The sequence below is a fragment of the Portunus trituberculatus genome, chromosome 24, assembly GCF_017591435.1.
Source record: "Portunus trituberculatus isolate SZX2019 chromosome 24, ASM1759143v1, whole genome shotgun sequence".
NCBI lineage: Eukaryota > Metazoa > Arthropoda > Malacostraca > Decapoda > Portunidae > Portunus > Portunus trituberculatus.
The window spans coordinates 4288118-4309725 of record NC_059278.1 but is presented as its reverse complement, the minus strand read 5'-3'; the positions used below and the strand labels follow the sequence as shown (position 1 = coordinate 4309725).

Sequence of the window (21608 nt, the reverse complement as noted above, 5' to 3'; positions counted from 1 at the left end):
AGCCATTAATCTTCTAACCTCCATAGAGCCTTCCTGATTTAAATAAAATGGTCTAATCGTACACAAAACTCAAGATAAAATGTGTTCTAGTACCGAAGTGGTTAGTATTATCATCCTGCCTGCTCATCCTTGCCTACTTGGGCTGTGTGCAAGTATCCGGCAAACCCATACAATTAGCGGCTTTTCACTATTTCCCAGCCGGCGTCCACGGAGCGCACCAAATTGATAATAATGGTTGAAATCCTGCTTACGTACTATGGAACCTCCGGACATCACATCAGCGACTTTTACCTTAACTCGACGCTGACGCAACGCTCCTCCCCCAACAGACGGAAGGAGCTTAACAGCTTACACGATTTTCTTATCATGGCGATGCTCTTCTGTTTTGATGACGCATTTTGGGCAAAGCGATCAGGACTCATCGACCTTAAACTTTCCAACTTGATACACGATTTTTTTTTTATATATTAAACTACACATTTGACTTATAAAATACTTCCAGTCGCTCGTCTGTCATACAATTTTCGTCTTATTGAATGGAGACACGATTTGCTTTGTTTCGTAGTGTTTTGTAGTGTAATCCTTTACCTACTACACGCTCTCTCCCTTATTTATGTTCAGTTTACAGATGCTTGCCTTTTTTTCTGCTACTAATCATTAAATAGTTTTGTAGCCCGAAAAGACAAGATTGATTTCCATTTCTATTTGTCTTTTTTAATGTGTTGCTTCACAGTATTTCAGATATAAAAGGAGGGCAGTCAAAGAGAAGAGTTAAGGCAATGCAATCAAACTTGTACTACACCGCCACATGTTTACTCTTGTTGGAATTCCTTACCCGCTGTGGCTTCCTATGAATCGTGCTGTTGCAAGTTAGCGGTACACTTTCGAAATAAACTAATGAGAATAAGAAGAATCCAACAAAATCAAATCGTTGCAGCTTTTCAGTCCTCCCAGTTTTCTATTTGCTCAGTAAATTGTCCAGCGTCACTCAAATAAAATAACAAGTGTCATGCAGTCATTAACCATCAAAGGGTTGAACTTTTAGGAATAGTAAAAGCGAAGGGGATGCTGCTTCACTCTCCCCTCACGACCTTTCCTCAGTGCACCTCCTCGGTCCCTCGTCACAGCCAATTCTCACCCATCACCGCAGTCTCGCCGCCCTCCCTGCATCACCTCCCTCCTCCATCACTCTTCAGCCGCCGCCGCCTCTCATTCATCCTGCCGTGCTTGCTGGACGGAATACTGAATCAAACCTACACGTACTCGTGCACATGTTCCCTTTGCTGCTTCTCCCTTTCCACGACTCGCTCCTCCCTCTCCAAGCTCCGCTCAGCATCCATCTCTTAGCACTATCACACAAGGCAACAGTATCGTTTGTACAAACTTTGATTCCTTCCACACAACGCCCCCACACACAATAAATTAATAAATTGATAAATAAACAAAGAAATAAATCATATTCACTCCCTCACTGACTCAACGGCAAAACAAGTAGTCATATTGTGACACAATGCTTTTCACAAGTTATATTTCAATAAAGAAAAATAAATCTACAGAGAAATACAGTATGTTCTATCGTGAGGCAAGAAAAGCACGGGTGTAAACAGGGTGCGCAACCCTTTAGATTTAACGGAATTAAATGCATGGAACGCCCCACAAACTGCTTCATTCTACGTCCGCCAATGCGATACAAATTCGAAGCTCTTGTCTCGTGTTTTATGATCTGTTTCATATGAATCAATTCCAGCTAGTTATTTCTTTTATGATTAATGTAGTTAAATTAAACATTAAATAACCTAATCAGATCGTATTTACCTTAGAGCTGAATGAGTGTTTCAGTTCCCTACAAGACATGGTTCCTCATTGAATAAACCGCGTAATAATAATTTCAGTAGTTCCTGAGAGTGCTCCCTTTCCCCTTCCACTTCTCATTTGTCTCCATTCGGCCTCAACTCACCATCCATTCAGCCTCGTTCCTTCCCTTCCCTTCCCTTCCTTTCCACCTTCTCTTAACCTACCTTCACCTTCCACAGACAGAAACTATTCCTATGCCTTGTTGCTTCTACTGCAACTTCCATCCTTCACCCCTCACTCCTTGCCATCTCCTTTTCATCACCCTGGTGTGTGTGTATGTGTGTGTGTGTGTGTGTGTGTGTGTGTGTGTGTGTGTGTGTATATATATATATATATATATATATATATATATATATATATATATATATATATATATATATATATATATATATATATATATATATATATATATATATATATATATATATATATATATATATGCTTGTTTTCTCTCTCTTTCGTGGAGCTGAATACACATCTAAAAAGTAAATAAGCAAAAATATATACAAAAATCCCAGTTCATAAACATTGCTGTAATTTTGCCAATCAAAATATTTCATGCATCTATGAATGCTGAAAGCCATTCATGATGACGTTACACTAAAAGGATTAAATTTTCCTCCTGTCTGAGTGAATCTGTATAAAAAAAAGTATTATTAATTCTACTTCAAAATTAATTGTTTTCATGAGCAACGAAATTTTCCAGCGGGCTTCATGATATACACATTTCATCACATACAATTTAAATAGAAAAGAAAAAAAAATAACGCCAGACACGAATCCGAATTTATACTCCACACCTGAGAACAAGAACGAGATCCTTTAACTAATTTTCACTAAAGTTACGTAAGGGACAGGACGTTTGGTGAAGGAGTGAGTGTTGTGCCATGGTGAGCCACGAGGTCATGTTATTTCGGGTCATTCCGCGTCTCAGGTGATGAAGATGGATAGGAGGAATGAGAGTGGAGAGGGAGAGCAGCGTTGGCAAAGAAGGGTGAAGTGAGAAGGATGGAGAGGTTAAGGCGGAGTGGTGAAGAAGGGGAGAGAAGAGGAAGAGTCGACAAGTGAAGGTGTGAGGAAAAGTGAGCGAGGGGGAGTGAGTGATATGTGGAAGTAAAAGGCTGAGGGTGAAGGATAGCAGGAGGAAGAGAAAGTAATGGAGAGAGAGAGAGAGAGAGAGAGAGAGAGAGAGAGAGAGAGAGAGAGAGAGAGAGAGAGAGAGAGAGAGAGAGAGAGAGAGAGAGAGAGAGAGAGAGAGATAAAGACATACAAAAGATATATATGTAACAGATAGACACATATAAAGATTGGAGAACAAAGACGAATAGTCAGAGAAAGAGAATGGCTTTCAATAAGGCATAGAAGAGACATGGTTAGACAGAAATCCCCCGCGTCAGGAAGAGGCGGATGTCAACTTCAAAATACGGTCTTGAAGAATCCCAACAGGACGAGTGATCATTAAGAAGCGTACTAACAGAAGCAACACATTTTTACCTTGATATTTTTGTACGATTAGACCATTTTGTTGACATTAGGAAGGGTTTATAGAGGTCAAAAGATAAAAAACCAGTCTTCATTTTTTCACTCCCCCACATGAGTTTTTGAAGCTGTATAAAATCATTAAATAATAAGCAGAATGAATATGGATACGTGTCATGGTACTTAACCCCTTCAGTACCATGACGCATTTCCATATTCATTCTGCTTGCTATTTGGTGATTTTATACACCTTCAGAAACTCATTGTGGGGGGATTGAAATAGTAAAGACTCTGGCCATTAATCTTTTGACTTCCATAGATCCTTTCCTAATGCCAATAAAATTATCTAATCGTGCACTAATCTCAAATTTAAAATGTATCCCAGTACTGAAGGGGTTAAGGGGTTACAGCAAACTCGACACCTGAGCATTATATTATACCAGCTGGGGAACCTTTCTAGTATCTGTAGCGTAGCAAACACCAGGGAATTTTTTTTCTTTTACACTGCAACTTTCCTTTTCTTACGAGCCACATTTTATGCAAGCCGTGATGAAAGTTAGAGCCCGAGATGAACACGTGAAGTTTAGAACCATTGTATTACTGTCACAACGCGAGTCCAAAAACAGAACTTTGATGCAGCTTCCTGTCTAGTGCACGTCTCAGAGAGAGAGAGAGAGAGAGAGAGAGAGAGAGAGAGAGAGAGAGAGAGAGAGAGAGAGAGAGAGAGAGAGAGAGAGAGAGAGAGAGAGAGAGAGAGAGAGAGAGAGAGAGAGAGAGAGAGAGAGAGAGAGAGAGAGAGAGAGAGAGAGAGAGAGAGAGAGAGAGAGAGAGAGAGAGAGAGATTTGGGGTAACGAAACAAAGGGGAAAAAAGTAAAAATAAACGAGAGAAAGAAGGGAAAGGGAAGATAAAGAAAAATACAAGAAAAGAAAAAAGAATGAATGGAAAAGAAATGTAAGGGTTATATTTTACTGGGCGCGGGAGAGGAGGAGGAGGAAAAGGAGGAGGAAGAAGAGGAGCAGGAGGAGGAGGAGGAGGAGGAGGAGGAAGAGGAGCAGGAGGAGGAGGAGACGAGGAAGAGGCGGAATATCATGATTCAGAAACATGAATGCCACAGGAAAACTAAAATTCCCATGATTGCCTTGAGGCGGCCGTGGTTTGCGTCCCTCACCTGGCCATCTCATTGCTTCCTTCACCTGAGTTAGGAGTAATTCGCTTCTGACTCCCTTCCTTTGATTCTGTTCGAGGAGCGGCAGGGAAAACTCTCACTGACGAACAAATCACAGGGGGGTGAATTGCTGCAAGTTTTCAGGTATCAAATAGGGCGAAAAACACAGGAAGGGTTTGTTTACTTTGGTTTCGTGTATTGTTTTCTATATATAGGTTCTTTTTTATGTAATTAGATAATAGTTGACTCTCTCTCTCTCTCTCTCTCTCTCTCTCTCTCTCTCTCTCTCTCTCTCTCTCTCTTAATCTCATTACCATCATCACTATTATCATTATCATCATCATTATCATCATCATCATATCATTTTCATTCTTCCTTTTCTTTGTCTTCGTCGTTCTCCTCCTCTTCCTTTCTTCCCTCCTTCCTCTTTCTCTCTCTCTCTTCTTCTTCTTCCTCCTCCTCCCCCTCCTCCTCCTCCTCCTCCTCCTCCTCCTCCTCCTCCTCCTACTCGCCTCGGCTTCCCTCTCTTCCCTCCGTCTCTTCATTAATGTGGGAGGGAGAGTTTTTATTATCAAAGTTTCTTAGGTTATCATTAATTATTAAGTCATTATAGGATGTGGAGGATTGAAAGGAAGGAAGGGGAAGGAGAGAGGGAGAGGAGGCGGTAGCAGGAGGGAGGAGGGAGAAGAGAGAGAAAAAGGTAAGAAAGGAGAGGAGATAGGAAGGGTCGCAGAGGAAAGCTTTAATAATTAGGTGTTTGGTGGTGATTGAAACACGGGAGATTATGCAGGAAGCAATACAAACAAACTAGAAAATATAACACCCTTAGAATATGTAAATACAAATACATATTATCCTTTTCTTGACGATTCTTTATTTGAATATAATCGCCCACAAATGTTCTCACAGACGCTGCTGTTTTGTTCATTTGTTGTGTTTCCTTGTGTTTCTCTATCACCATTGAGCACAGGAGGTCCACCAGTGCCTCTTCTCAACCAATAATCTTCTTGAAAATGCAACTTTTCTTTTCCTTCGTCCAACAGATTTTCTTCCTTTTTGCCTCCCCACTTCTTCTTCGTCCCTCCCTCTATCTCGCTCCTCCTTTTCTCTCCTTCATTATCAAGACCTCTTGCGGCGTTCATGAGGTGGTCTGAAGAGTCTTGGAAGCCTAATTATGCTTCCAGACTGACAAAAGCCCCCTGCAGATCCCCTCCTCCTTGCCAGACTCTAACATAGCCCCTACCCCTTCCAAGGTCTACAAAATAGCTTATCTCATTTTCTACAAGACTCTTTCCCTGACACACTCCTACAAATCTCTCTCAGTTTTCCATAACCTAAAAAAACTCAATTGCTTGTAGATTTTTTCCCGGCCACACTCCCACAGCATAGATCTCTCTCCCTCTCATGGCTTCAAAATAGCTTCTCTCCACTTCTTGTGTTTTGGGTATGATTAGATGATTTTATTTACATTAGAAAGAGTCTATGGAGGTCAGAAGATTAATAGCCACAGTCTTCAGTATTTTAATCTCTATATAAGTCTCGGAAGTTGTATAAAATCACCGAACAGTAAACAGAATGAATATGAAAACGCGTCAAGGTACTAAAGGGGTTAAAGTGTTTTACGTGCACCTACACCATGCAATTTTGTAACAGGGTTCCTCTTTTTACTAAGGCTATACTAATGTTCCTCCTCTACATGCAACTAGTACAATATTCCCTTCATCCAACCCCATTATTTTTAACTTGTTTTCACTCGCTTTCACTTTCTGCCGTGTCTTACCAAGGTTTCATTCCCCTTTCCTAAGCTCCAACAAGCCTCTCTGACCACTGCTAATGTTCCTTCTTGGCTCTCCTTCCCTGCCTAAGCTCAAACACGGCTCACAGCTCCCCTTCCTTGACAGACTTCCCACAAGGGCCCCTGCCACTGCTCCCACTGTGCTCCTGCAAAACTAAACAAAAGAAAGAGAATCGATCTGCGGCGAACAGCGGAGGAAAGATGATGAAAGCACTCACGCACACACTCGCTCCTCACTCACGCGTCTCTCTCTCTCTTTCTCTCTCTCTCTCTCTCTCTCTCTCTCTCTCTCTCTCTCTCTCTCTCTCTCTCTCTCTCTCTCTCTCTCTCTCTCTCTCTCTCTCTCTCTCTCTCTCTCTCTCTCTCTCTCTCACACACACACACACACACAGAGAGAGAGAGAGAGAGAGAGAGAGAGAGAAGAGTATCCATCCTCTTTGCTTCTCCTTCTCTCTCTCTCTCTCTCTCTCTCTCTCTCTCTCTCTCTCTCTCTCTCTCTCTCTCTCTGTGTGTGTGTGTGTGTGTGTGTGTGTGTGTGTGAGAGAGAGAGAGAGAGAGAGAGAGAGAGAGAGAGAGAGAGAGAGAGAGAGAGAGAGAGAGAGAGAGAGCGAGGGAGAGGGAAAGAGGATGGATGCTCAAATTCTAAAGGACAAAGAGTAGAGGCAAGGTTTCCATAGGAGTAAAAGAGGAAAAAGTACTTTCATGTTCAAAATTCGTAAAAGGAAACACGAAGGAGGGAGACAAGAGGAGGAAAAATAGAGAAACATGGAGGCAAAAATGGAACGAGCTCACGTCTGTCCCTCCTACATGTAAGTTGCATAAAACAGAGTCCAGAGCAACCCACTCACGAAAATCTAGGGAGCTATTTCACCTTTGATACAATGCACAGTTGAGGGGAAAAGTAGGGAAAAGCGTGAAAGCAGCATGGGTGGAGCCTATTAACCTCTTTTTCACATTCTTCTGATATAAGTATATTGAATTTTATTACTCTTATGATTCCCTCTTGTTTTTCGGTTTATTTGCAGCCACAAGGTCATGGAATTTGTCACTGCCTGTTGTAAGAATTTGCTTAGTATTGCCTATGACTGGAAGACCATTAACACTAGTCACTGGCACACCTCTCTTGAAAATTTATGTTTGTAACTTTCACACACACACACACACACACACACACACACACACACACACACACACACACACACGGCTAATTGAAAGTCATTATAAGATTTGATTACATTAACCGCTCCTTGAAGACGATTTCATTATGACATTTACGAAGAAACACCATCAATCACCACCATCTCCACCACTAACACCACCACCACTACCACTACCATTGTCGCCGCCATATTACAACTAACTATTTTCTCGTCATTTTTCCCTTTTGTTTAATGAAAAATTGTATTAAATTCCGTCCTTGTTTTGCCATGGTGGGTGGAAGACAAGAGCGGAAGGGAACGCGCGACTAACTACCTTTAACCACCCAAATTATGGTGCTAACGAGGCCAGAAGGCGAGCGAGGGATGGGAGATTCGAACACTCGAGTTGTTTCTCGTTAGCGAGGGAACGAAAAGTCAAGAAACTCCCGATTACACCATTGTAGATGTGGGAAGGAACGACGAAAGGGAGACTGATGAGAATGATGAGGGCGGAGCTGATGGGACACGAAGGTAGCCTTGTGGGTAAAGGAAGCAAAGGGTTGCAAGGTTCAATTATGCATGGCAAGGACACATTGAGGGATTGGCAATTAAGTTAGGGTTGATAGTTCTCGTTGCATCGTAAGATAACTAGTCAAAGGAATGAGTAACACGAGGGATGTAAAGAGAAATAAAGGAAGCAAAGACTGCGAAAGAATACTATGACGAGAAAACCCGATTTAAACGGCACCTTAAAGATGTGATCATATGCATAATAGTAAAAGAATACCATAAACTAAACAGACAGGGAAATACATTAAAAACATCACCAAATTGAATAAGACAGTTAAATATCCTCTCAAAGATTTTTCCAAAGTCTACTCTGCATGTCTTGCCACACGTGTTTGCTTGATTGGCACGAAATCTTCACATATCATTGCTTATACCTTTGACCTTGTAAAGAAAAGGAACAAGTATCTGGATCCCCTACTTCAAAAAAGCATTAGTTACTCAATAGTGAGGGTGTCAGAATACGGTTGGCAGCGCGACGGTGCTTATCATCGAGATAGCTGACGAAGCAGTGGCGTCAGTGCGTTGAACCTCAAAATACAAACAATAGGGAGAGGAAAAATACCAAATAGCGAAATTTGGAAAAGGGACAATTACAACGAGAATAGTGCGAAAAAATACCAGTGTTACCATCATACCAAGCGAAGAAGCAAGCGTGAGGCAGTGACGCAACACCACAGGACATCGAAATCTTGCTCAGGTTCAGCACATTGACAGCAGACCGGGCAACCTCGCCTCGCCTCGCCCTACTCCTGCCTAAGGAAGCGGAAGCCCATTACAACATGCTACGGGAATTAATTATCATGCAGTCTCCATAGTGCCATGAGCTCCGCGTCAATCCTTCCCTTGAATACTCGAACCAAAAAAATAGTGAAAGTTTACTATTCATTGAAGGAGAAAAGAGAAAAAAAATTACGTATAGAAATGAAAATAAAAGTTGTGAGTGTCGGGTGCATTTTTTTATCTTTTTATTTACGCAACTATACAGTTTCTTTCAAACTCAGCGGAAGTAAACAAATAAATGAGGGAAAGGTTTGGCTACAGACTCTCCTCTTCCTCTTCCTACTCCACCTCCTCCTGTCCCTCCTCCCCCTCCGCCTCTCTTCTTCCTCGCCTCACTAATCCTTTGGGACGACGCAAGCTTTTGTTTTTAATATAAGCGACACGCCCGTCTACTCTTTAGATATACAAGCTCATCCTCCTTTTTACCATGGTGAAAAATACCCAGAAAACATTCTCTTAAAAAATCTGCCAAAGTACGATTCATTGAGGGAAACAGAGGGAGACTGGGGGAAGAACAGAGGCGAGGTAGGAACAAGGGAGGAAATGTACGTACCAGTTAAAGGAAATTAATTGACAATTGTAATTTGCCTACAGAGAGAGAGAGAGAGAGAGAGAGAGAGAGAGAGAGAGAGAGAGAGAGAGAGAGAGAGAGAGAGAGAGAGAGAGAGAGAGAGAGAGAGAGAGAGAGAGAGAGAGAGAGAGAGAGAGAGAGAGAGAGAGAGAGAGAGAGAGAGAGAGAGAGAGAGAGAGAGAGAGAGAGAGAGAGAGAGAGAGAGAGAGAGAGAGAGAGAGAGAGAGAGAGAGAGAGAGAGAGACACACACACACACACACACACACACACAGAGAGAGAGAGAGAGAGAGAGAGAGAGAGAGAGAGAGAGAGAGAGAGAGAGAGAGAGAGAGAGAGAGAGAGAGAGAGAGAGAGAGAGAGAGAGAGATTCACACACACACACACACACACACACACACACACACTTTAAAATCATAACATACAAAGACAGACAGCAAAGTTTCAAGAAGATGAACGCCTTACTGTTTCCTTATTTCACTTCACATGCTTCTTTGTCATCAGCAGCTTCCTATTCGCTCCAGTGACTTTCTCTCTCCCGCAGTGACGTGGCTGAGGGCATTCCCGTCGACAACCAGAACTTCGTACATCTCTTCTCCTGCACGCAGCTTATGTCAAGAGAACTGAGGAAGTGCAAACGCCTCGTCCAGACCATGCCTGTTGACATGACGGAGTACTACGGTAAGTGGCGGGACTCAATAGCCATTATACTCCACGTCACTGATTTTGGCCTCGTATCTCTGCGGGCTGAAGACACGCGAATATGCTTATTATAATTATTATTTATGTTATTATCACTATCTATTTTTTAATCTCCGTCTATGCCACCCTCACATTTTAATCCTCTCTCCCTCCTGCTTCTCCTCCTCCTCTTCCTCATCATCCTCCTCCTGGATCGGTGGATTGCCACTATTTTCGAAATCGAAGGTTAAACATGACCTGTCTTGAGGGTAGAGAAGCTAAATTTAGACCCGATCAAGTCGTAATTACAGCCTCGGGAGTGAAGATCCTGAGCATCCAATAAAAGACTCGCTGCCTGGTTCGTACTCAGAGCGAGGCGACTCGGGCAAGGATGGGACGGAGAGGCAGACAGACCCAGGACGGATTTGCTTTCAGTGTAGCCCATGTTCACCTCACAGTGACAAAGGCACGGTAGGGTACATATCTAGTGTGAGTTGGTTGTGACCCGCTGCTAGGTAGCACAAACAAGTTATGAATCGAAGAAAATACACACAGAATGTCCAGCTGACTATCCCGGGCCTATTGTTGAGGTATATCTAGCACCATCTGACAGCCTCAGTATTAAGTTGAAGGATACCGCCATGGGATTGGATGATGATATGTACTGCGCTGATCAACAGAAAGCAAGAGTTATTCACAAAATCAATTACGTTATTAATAAGCTACTATATGTTTTAATTCCAGGAGCCATTTTAGAGTAGACAGGCTATAGTATGTACCTGTACGAGTATGTTTGTATGTAAAATATGCAACGTGAATTTTCTGTTGGAAGACTGCAAGATGGATCAACGAAATATTATTATTATTATTATTATTATTATTATTATTATTATTATTATTACACACACACAGAGAGAGAGAGAGAGAGAGAGAGAGAGAGAGAGAGAGAGAGAGAGAGAGAGAGAGAGAGAGAGAGACCCACAAACCGCACACAAAATATCTATCCCCAATGAAAGAGAGAAAAAAAAAACGCTGCCACTGCAAAATAACAAAACAAAAGAGCTTTCAGTGGGATATCAAACGAGTTACGCGAACAAATAAAAAAAAAAAAAGTTGGAAGCTACAATAGGAACAAATTTGAACAGCATACGCTGCACCTACCAACCAGCCTGTCCTCCCTGCCTAGCCGCTAAAACTAGTCAGACTTCTCACCAATGTAGTCAATTCACGACTCTTCACCAATCGCCAACCACCATCACTAACCACAACAAGAGAAACTATCACAACTTCCACTGCAACTTTCCGCAACCTTCATCTCGTCCTTCCCTGCCTGCCTGACTGCAAAAAGGAGGGATTATTTCTTCAGCGCCTCCTTCGTGTTTCCGTTTTATGGCCCGTATTCTTAAACGCTCAGCTCTCTCACCATCACTGCTTTCCAAAGGCTCCAGTTCAAGATACTCGTGTTTTTAAGGGTATTTTTATGGTTCTGTTGATAGATTGGCAAGATTTCTGGTTTAGTAAAGGGAGAAACTGTCATGAATACTCGGCTACTTGTCTCTATGGCCTTGGAAAATTGTCGTAGTGAAAAGGGAAGGTGTTGCTGAAAACGGCCGTAAATCAGTGGAGGTGCACAAATCCTTATGGAAAATTATACTGGCCGTCAGGTTGATCAAAATTGTTTATACGTGTCTTTTTATTACCCTTGTCTGGTGTCTTTCCTATATAGAATAAGGTGGAGGAGTGCGATGTGATAAATACAGTCATTCCTATTACAACCAGCGCTACTACTCCACTGCAACAGGCAACCAATCCCTCACTTCCAAACACCCAACACACCCCAGCCTCATTGAACCAACCCATCCCAGGTTTCACTTTACTTATTCCCATTTCTTTCCATTCCTCATCCTGACAGAGGTTCCTTCAGTACACACCGCTCAGCCCTTTCCTCCCTCAGCCCTCACCGACCACTTCATCCCTTCCCTCGCCCTCACGACTTTCTGTTCAAGCCGATGAATAAACAAAGAAGGATAAGGAAGACAATACCTCAATGTTTACCGTGAATATATCCCATGATTCAGAGAGCAGAGACGTGGAGCCTTAGTTACGAGAGCGAGAGAGAGAAAGAGGAGACACACAGGAATGGGTGGAGAGGGGAAGGAAGAGGAAGTGAAGGAACGTACAGGAACTTGAAAGGAAGGAGGAGGAAAATGGAGTAAAGAAAAGAAAAAGAAGAGGAAGTTTAAGAGGACTGTGAGAGAGAGGGGGAAATGGAAGGAAGAAAAAGAGAGAAGAAAAATAAGGAAGATAGTGTAAGAGGAGAAAGCATAAAAGAAAGAAAAAATGAAAGGATATGAATGAAAGCTGTTAAGGAAAATGGATTGATTGAAAAGATAAATCAGGGAGGGAATTAGGGAAGAAAAAACCTATTTCTGTATAAAAAGGAGAAAATAAAAAAGGTTAAAAAGACCAAAAGACCTATTTTTGCATGAAGGAAGGAAAAAATATAGTTAAAAGACCAAAAAGTCATAACTCAAAATGGACAAAAAAGAAAAAAAGAGAGAGAGAGAGAGAGAGAGAGAGAGAGAGAGAGAGAGAGAGAGAGAGAGAGAGAGAGAGAGAGGGAGGGAGGGAGAGAGAAAGAAAACCCACGACAAACACGTGAAAGAAAAAACAACATAAAACCACAAAAGAACTGACAGAAAACGATGAGACAAAGATAAAAAAAAAAAACGAAAGAAAAAGAAATGGGAGAGAAAAAAAAGAAAGGGGGAAAAGGCGGAGACAAAACAGACGCGCCATTTCCCAAACCAGCTGGAGGCGGAAGAACCATCTGTCTCTTTAATTAACAGGCGTTGTCACGGTGGTGGACAGGTGATCACGGAGCGGCTCTTAAGGCGGCAATGAGGGAGGAGGAGGAGGAGGAGGAGGATGGGGAGGACGAGGGGGGGGTGGGGGTGGAATTTGGAAGAGAGAATAAATGTATTAGAAAAAGACTTAAAGACATAAAGGACAAAACAAGAGAGAGAGAGAGAGAGAGAGAGAGAGAGAGAGAGAGAGAGAGAGAGAGAGAGAGAGAGAGAGAGAGAGAGAGAGAGAGAGAGAGAGAGAGAGAGAGAGAGAGAGATGAACAGAGAGAGAGAGAGAGAGAGAGAGAGAGAGAGAGAGAGAGAGAGAGAGAGAGAGAGAGAGAGAGAGAGAGAGAGAGAGAGAGAGAGAGAGAGAGAGAGAGAGTTAAGAAAAAAATCCAGCAGCAGTCAACACAGAGAAAGAATGGTCGGTAGGAGAGGAATAGAAGAAGAGGCTGCGGTTATTCTTCCTCTTAATGATAAACAAACTATGAGGAAGACAAGGAGGAGGAGGAGGAGGAGGAGGAGGAGGAGGAGGAGGAGGAGGAGGAGGAGGAGGAGGAAGAGGAGGAGGATGAAGAAGAGGAGGAGACGGTGGTGGTGGTGGAAGTGGACGGCGGGAAAATAGTGCAAATGGGAAGAAGAAGAAGAAGAAGAAGAAAAGGACAAGAAGAAGAAGAAGAAGAAGAAGAAGAAGAAGAAGAAGAAGAAAGGACAAGAACAAGAAGAATAAGAAGAATAAGAAGGAACAAGAACAAGAAGAACGAGAGGAAGGAAAAAATAAAAGAAAAGGAAAAGGAAAAGAAAGAAAAAGAAAAAGAAGAAGAAGAAGAAAAAAAAAGAGGAAGAGGAGGAGAGAAAAAATTTAGCAGAAATGGTGAATGATAAGAAAAACCTGGAAAATAAAAAATGAAATATATAAATAAGAGAATAGAAGCAGGAACATTAGGAGGGACAGAAAAAGAAAAACAGAAGGAAGAGGAGGAGGAAGAGGAGGAGGAAGAGGAGAGGAAAAGGAGGAACAGATTATTGTACCTAAAGGAAGGACTTGACTTAGAAATGAGATCGCCAGAGAGAGAGAGAGAGAGAGAGAGAGAGAGAGAGAGAGAGAGAGAGAGAGAGGCTTTGTTGCACCCTCCATATTGCTTCCTCTAGTACTCTTCCTTACACACCTGTTTGCCGTATCCCTTCCAAACCTTTCTTCACCTCACCTTTCCAGGCACCCTTCCTCTTGTTCCCTTCTGCTTCTCGCCCGCCTTTCTCTTCCTCTCCCACACCCCGCCAACGACTCATTGTCTCGGGAGAATCGGTGTCCCCTTGGGCCGTTGACTCACTCAGAACAGCTCCAGAGGTCCCTCCGCCAGACCCCGACTGATGAAAACCTTTGCCTAAGTTGGTATGAAAAGCAGCACAGCGAGGCAGAGTCAAGGGTGGATAAGGGAAAGTCATTAGTGTACCGGGATGCGAGGGCGTGCAGGTAAATGGATAAAGGTATAGGAAAGGTGAGGTAAATAGGGATGTAAAGGTCGGAAGGGGAAGTAAGGTCCTGGGAATAAAGATTACAAGATGGGGGGAGAGCACGCTTGTAGAAAGGCGCAGGAGGAAAGGAGAGAGGGAAGGAAAATTACATACAAAAAAGAATGAAGGAGAGATGGTGAAAATAAAGTAAAGGGATAAGTTTTTTTTTTTTTTTAAGTTAAGTTGCAATGGTGCGTCTAAACTTCCTTGGGGTACTTCGGGCCTTCACTTGGAATCCGTTTCTTCGTCTGTTTGTGGGAAAGTTTCTTTTTTTTAACATGAAAGCAAAGGGAAATATTCTAATTGGAGTGGAGTTCGAGTTTTTTCTTGCATATTTTCCTGCTTTTCTAAATAAGTATTGTTCGGCGGCGTGAAGGAACAAAGGGATCTGAAGCTTTATTCTGAAATATCTCATTCCTACATAGCGCCTTTTCATCACACACTGCTTTTTTTTTACTTCTTAGAATCTTCTTTCCCGTCGAATTTAACCTTAATAAAAGCTTCTCTCACATTCATAAATTTTGTAGAATCTCTCTCTCTCTCTCTCTCTCTCTCTCTCTCTCTCTGCCTCTTTCTCTTCTTCCCTTAACACCTTCTCCTCCTCCTCCTCTTCATGTTCCTTTCCTTCCTTCCTTTTAGGTCGTCCTCCACAGCGCCCTTAAAAGCCTCTGTTTACTTGCTATTAGCTTCGCCTCGTGCTCGCTTTCAAGTCATACTTCCTCGCCAGGCCTCTTGAATTGCCTCTCTCTACCTCACGTCCTTCTTACCTCCCTCTCTCTTTTTTCTTGCACTCCTCCTATTAAGATTTTCAGAACCCCCCACCTCTTATCTGAATCCCACCTCGGCTCTTATACCCTGTCTCATCTCTTCTTCTTTTTTCTCTCCTTTCTCTTTCTCTCTCTTCTCCATTCCCCTCTAATCTCCTCCTTTACCTTCCTCGGCACTTATTAGAAAATCCTACATCTCATTACATGCATCACCTCCTCTTTAATCAAACATAATTTCCACTTATTCTTTCCCCTCTCAATTTTTTTTTACTCGTAACACTCTCCTTCCGGTTACTCTTCCTCCTCCTTCTCCTTCTCCCCTTGTGTAACCTAAGGGCAATCATGAGCAGCGGCAGCCTTTGTTATAATTTTTGTCACAGCCTTTGTCGTAACCTCACTCTCCCACCGACAGAGAACAAGCCAGGACCCTCGGGAATGGGAGGGCTCGGTATCATCTCCCAGCTGCTCCTGTGCAAGACGCTACAGCCAGACTTCCAGCAAGAGGAGATTTGTAGTATTGAGAAGGATAGCGACGAGATTATGGCCATTCTGAAGGAGATGCAGGAGTATATGCCCCAGGTAAGAAGGATGAACGAGGGGAGGAGGAGGGAGGAATGAAAGAAATACGAAGGAAGTCCAAAGAGCAATAAAACATCTTTACAAAGCTGTTTTGGTAACTATTCTACGTTGTTAGTGGAAGACACAGGACAGAGCAGATGAATGCTTTCCCCGTCCAACTATGTTCTATTGGAGGAGGAGGAGGAGGAGGAGGAGGAGGAGGAGGAAGAGGTAGAGGATTAGAGGAGGAAGAAAGAGGACGAAAATAAGAAAGAGATGAGGAAGAGGTCGTGGTGAAGAAGAGGAGAGATATAAGAGAACAAGAAATGCCACAAAGGGGAATGAATGAAAGAAAGAAAGGGAAAAAAAAACAATAAAAAGAAGACTAAAAGGTAAACCGGATAGAAACACTACGAATGTGAAGAAATAAGACATCAAGAAAAGAAACCCGAGAAAAGGAAGCATGAAATACCAAACGAAGAGTTGGCTGGGAAGATGAAAACGACGAGGGGTATCTTTATGAAAACCTTCGCTTCACCACCACCATTAACATTTTCGCCAACCAAAACCACACTAACGACCCTACTAACTAAAAACGCCTTCCTCTCTCGTTATGACAATTTTGCAAGGCCACAGAGACAACTAGCCGGGTTTTCAAGATATTTTCTCCTTTTAATAAACTTGCCAATCTATCACCAGGACCATAAAAATACTCTTAACCCCTTCAGTACCATGACACGTTTTCATATTCATTCCACTTACTATTTGGGTATTTTTTTTACAGCTTCAGAAACTTATGTGGGGATTAAAATAGTGAAGACTCTGGCCTTTAATCTTCGGACCTCCGTAAATCCTTCCTAATGACAATAAAAGCACCTAATAATATCAAGATTTCATGACAGAAATGAGTTCCAGTGCTGAAGAGGTTAAAAACACAAGTATCTTCAGCTGGAACCTTTGGAAAGCAGTGATGGTGAGAGAGGAAAGCGTTTCAGACACACAGCTGGGATAGCAGGAACACTTGGCCCGTTCAAGGTACACACAGCGAGGTTACCTCAGTGAGCCTTCCACCCCGTGTTCCCTCGGTAGATCCCATTTATCGACCATCTAGCTAGAGGAGTACGAACAGCTGGATGGACTGAGCAGCTTCCCATTCATTGATTAAACCTCGAACTGGTAATACATAACTAAGCACTTTAAACACAGAGCCACGAAAGCAGAGCAGGAAATCATAACACGAGAGGTACACAAAAAGCAGAGAACTGATTGCAAGAAAATAAGACGAGGATCAGTAGGATAGAACAGAGAGCAGAGGTAGTGTTGTCAGTAGTAGTAGTAGTAGTAGTAGTAGTAGTAGTAGTAGTAGTAGTAGCAGTAGTAGCGGTGGTGGTGGTGGTGGTGGTGGTGAGTTGGGATGGAAGAGGGGAAGAGGAGAGAAAAGGAAAGTATAAAGGAATAAAAAAAGAAAATACAAAACTTTTTTGAATAGTAATGAACTAGTGGAAGAGTTGGTTGGAAACAATAAAACTATTTTGAGACAAATCAGGCAGGAATACATCAATGTGTGTGTGTGTGTGTGTGTGTGTGTGTGTGTGTGTGTGTGTGTGTGTGTGTGTGTGTGTGTGTGTGTGTGTGTGTGTGTGTGTGTGTGTGTGTGCTAACAAGTACATTTCTCTTTTCACCTGGCAGGAGGAGACAGGGACGCGGAACCTGGCGCTCACCGGGGAGGACATGTTCAGCATCTGGAGCAAAAAGAGAACCCGCCGATCCTTGTATAGCAACATGAGTTCTTTGTGTTGTACGTGTAAACCCGCCTACTTGTAATGTCCCAGAGTCTAGTTCTCCCATCACTCCGCCGCTACCACTTCCACTACCATCACCAACACCTGCACCATCACCACGACGCTAAAACCTATCCCTTACACCTCCTAATGTCACCCACACGTCCACTACCACACTCGCCTTCCCCCACACCTCCACCTACCACAACATTCACATCTACAACAACTTCCGACATTACCACCGCTACTTCTACCACAACCAAATTGACATCACTTTTAGCCTTACTTCTACCGGCGATATCAATAACAGCATCAAAATCTTCACTAGCAACCCTACACCACATCATCATAATCAATACACCTATCATTTGTACAACATGCCTAGTACACCACGAGAATCAAAGAATATTTAAGGTCACAGTAACAGACTCTTCTTCCGCCACACAAAAAAAATTACCCTCTGCTGTAAGACCAAGTAGTGCTTCAGTCTGTTCGAACCCACATTGAGACCACTCGACTCCTACCTTTCAACTATCCTCTTGGTAAATGTTTCCTTTATCGTTCAATTTTCCATCCTCGTTATACTTTCAATGTCAGTCTTGTAATTGTGACCTGAAGAATGAGTGTCAATATTACAATGCATTATGTAGCTCGAAAAAGAGAGAAAAGAGGAGTAAGGAGCAGTGGACCATCGACCCTTGCAAGGCTGTGATAAGGTACGAGTAACCTGCGTAATCTGAGGCACGAGACATGGCGTAGTAAATACTAAGGATTCTGACACTCTTAACCGCTTCAGTATTAGGACGTATTTTTACTATGAATTTTGGGTGTCATTAGAAGATTATGTTTACACTAGGAAAGTTTTATGGATGTCAGAAGGTTAATGATCCAGAGTCTTCACTGTTTTAATCACCACATGCGTTTCTGAAGCTCTATAAAATCATCAAATACTAAGCGGAAGGAATATGAAGACGCGTCACGGTACTGAACAGGTTAAGAAAAAGAAATTGTTAATAATCACGCCTCAGACAGGATCTAATTACAAATGCTCTTCAAAACACCAATATTAGACACCCCAGCTATTACTTTCATTACCAGTAACTTAAAACCCACTAGACACCACCACAACACAACTACCACAAGCAGAAACCTGAGCACTACAACAACTCCTATGCCCTCCCCACTACACCCAACCCACGCCCATCACCCCCCCCCCTCCATGACCACACTGCACTGGATCATCACCACATCACCATCAACAAACCAAGTAGTATCTTCAAACCCCACATGTCAAGAGTACAACATCAAATCTTACTTGCAACCCTGTGAAGACCAGCAGAAGAGGACCATCATCACCGCAGCCACACCCACAGTTACCACCACGAGCAGCCAGCAAGATACCAAGACGACCAGCAGCCTCAATAAACCAAAGGATCTCACTCAAGCGCTCTTACTTGAAACAAAAGTGATCTTCCCGTGAATTCTTGCTTGCATTCTCTTCTGAAGTGTGAAATCTCCTGGAACAACATTCATTTTCATTCTCTCTCTCTCTCTCTCTCTCTCTCTCTCTCTCTCTCTCTCTCTCTCTCGCCTCAATTTCTTCCGATCTCTTCAATTACTCCTCCGTTGTCTCTATTCTCTAGCTTTAATGATATGTATTCTTTCACTCGATCTCTAGTCTTCCTCAAAAAGTAATCAATTATTTCCAAACTCCATTCTTTACATTTTCTTCACGCTTAAGAATATTTTGTTAAGTTTTCTATATGTATCAGTTTTTTTTTTTTTTTTGTTGTACTAATTCTCTCTCTCTCTCTCTCTCTCTCTCTCTCTCTCTCTCTCTCTCTCTCTCTCTCTCTCTCTCTCTCTGGAAGTCTAAAAATACTCCTTCTCCATAAGTATACTTCGGGGAATTCCTTGGTGATATTTTTAAAGTCTCTCTCCCCTCCACTTTTCCCTGTCAGAGGATATTTGTTTACGTGGTAACTCCCATCACAACCACAACGGCTAATATGCTTATATCTTCCTTTGATTTCCATTCTATTTTCCACTGCCAATTTGAGAAGAAAACTGAACCTTGTATCCCTCACAAAACCTGACCCTTGTATCCCGCACACAGCAAACCACTCCTCCTCCTCCTCCTCCTCCTCCTCCTCCTCCTCCTCCTCCTCATCCTTTTCCTCAATCTTTCACCTTCTTCTCCTTCTCCTTACGAAGGCAGAGCACGTGTTGCCGTGTTGGTCCTTTCCGTGGTGTCTGCTGCCTTGGCTAGGACGTGGCAACATTGCAAGTGGGGGCACGTCACTCTGCAGCTGAAAGGCGGACGTGTCAGGTCACATTAGGTTAAAAAAAATAAAATGAAAAAGAAATATTGCGTTCCAGTGAAGAAATTTTCCCACGCCAATGTTTCCATGACCACGTGATAAAATTGTGAGTTGAAAGGAAGGGAAGCTGCAGTGTTGTCCGCGTGGTGCTGCTGTGCTGTAGTGCAAGTCTTAAAACATATATACTCGTACATTGCTAGTTTCAATTTCTGTCGTGAAGCTTTCGTGTTCGTCCTCGTCACTGTCGGTCAGTTTAATGCGTCAATACTCTCCCAAAAAAATAAAGATATAAAAAGACAAAACACACACACACACACACACACACACACACACACACACACACACACACACACACACACACACACACACACACACACACACACACACACACACATATTCCCTATAATATTAGCGTTTTCTATATTTATTTTCGCAGCTGACTCTCTTCCTGCAGGCGCGAAAAGATTAAACTGAGCCATTTTTCCGGTAAAGCGTTTCCTTGCCTGACCGTCAGCAGCAATACTGGAAAAATATTATTGTCCTTCGCCCTATACAAAGAGAGTGAGTGGTGGTGGTGACTGTTGCTTCTTCTATGCCTTTTACTTTACTTAGTTCCCTCCTCCTCTTACTCATATTCTTCTTCCTTCTCCTCCTCCTCCTCTTACTCATATTCTTCTTCCTTCTCCTCCTCCTCCTCCTCTTCTTCTTCCTTGTCGTATTCTATTATCGGCGCTTCTTTAATCTCAACGGACCAACACTGCTTCACTATCCTCTTCCTCTTCCTCCTCCTTTTCCTCCTCCTCCTCCTCCTCCTCCTCCTCCTCCTCCTCCTGCTTGTTCACCTGGATGACCGTACAACCTAAGAGGAAGTTTACAGAGTACAGTATAAAACCAAAATAGAAATAGAGTAGTAGTGTCCGTTATATAGTGTATACGTAGCGCCGTGTGTCCGTTCCGTGCGTGTACGTGTCGCCGTTGTCCGTGATGTTGGTTCGTGTTGTGTACGTGTATGCATAGAAAAATACGATATGCCAAGTCTCTTCAGGTCGTTATTAATCATTTTCATTCACGCGCTAACTTAAGTCTGTTCTCTGTGAAGGCTAAGTAAGGATAATCTTGTGCGGTCATCCATGCAGCTCACCGCCTCCTGCATTCCCCTTCTGCCCCATCCAGTCCTTGTCCTCCAGCGGGTTACTCAGTTCACATCAAGATTGGCCACCATCAGGTACACTTTGGATGGGATAAGTTACATCAAATGGCACCAAGGTCTGCTATCCCAAGCTTCATGTATGGTGGGTTAGTTACGTTAGGTTTGGTCATGCACAATCGTGGTTTGAAGTCCAGTAATTTCTACCACAATTTACCACAATGTTTTTTGAGTTTGCACTAACTTTCCTGCAGCGTGACTTTTTTTTTTCGTTTATTAGAAAGACTTAATTTGTGTTGAAATCTACTTAATTGTCTGAATATTCCTTTTAATATTCTTTCTCTCTCTCTCTCTCTCTCTCTCTCTCTCTCTCTCTCTCTCTCTCTCTCTCTCTCTCTCTCTCTCTCTCTCTTGAATGACCCTTACATCTCCTCCTCTTTACTTCGCCCTTTTCACATCCCTCTTCAAGACTGGCTCTGTGGTTGCGCATAGAGAAAAAGAAAACGCAAAGGAAGTAAAAATATACGAAAATGCAGAAAAGAGAGGTTGAACTTGAGTGAAGTGGAGGGAGAGCTAGACAACTGTAGGAGGAACTGAAAGACAAACAAGTGGACAAGGACATACAAGCAAGTAAGC

General features: G+C 42.7%; 1 protein-coding gene across 2 annotated transcripts in view; it reads left to right on the top strand.

Annotated features, from left to right (window-relative positions):
- LOC123508208 (regulator of G-protein signaling 7-binding protein-like) overlaps nt 1-21382 on the top strand; it is a 252409-nt gene extending 231027 nt beyond the window's left edge. For both annotated transcript variants that reach the window (XM_045261743.1, XM_045261744.1), the window contains exons 5-7: nt 9898-10034; nt 15578-15744; nt 17413-21382. In XM_045261743.1, the coding sequence (XP_045117678.1) occupies nt 9898-10034; nt 15578-15744; nt 17413-17547 (439 nt within the window). In that variant the 3' untranslated portion in view covers nt 17548-21382. The remainder of the gene's footprint in view (nt 1-9897; nt 10035-15577; nt 15745-17412) is intronic.
- Nucleotides 21383-21608: the final 226 nt, after the last annotated feature.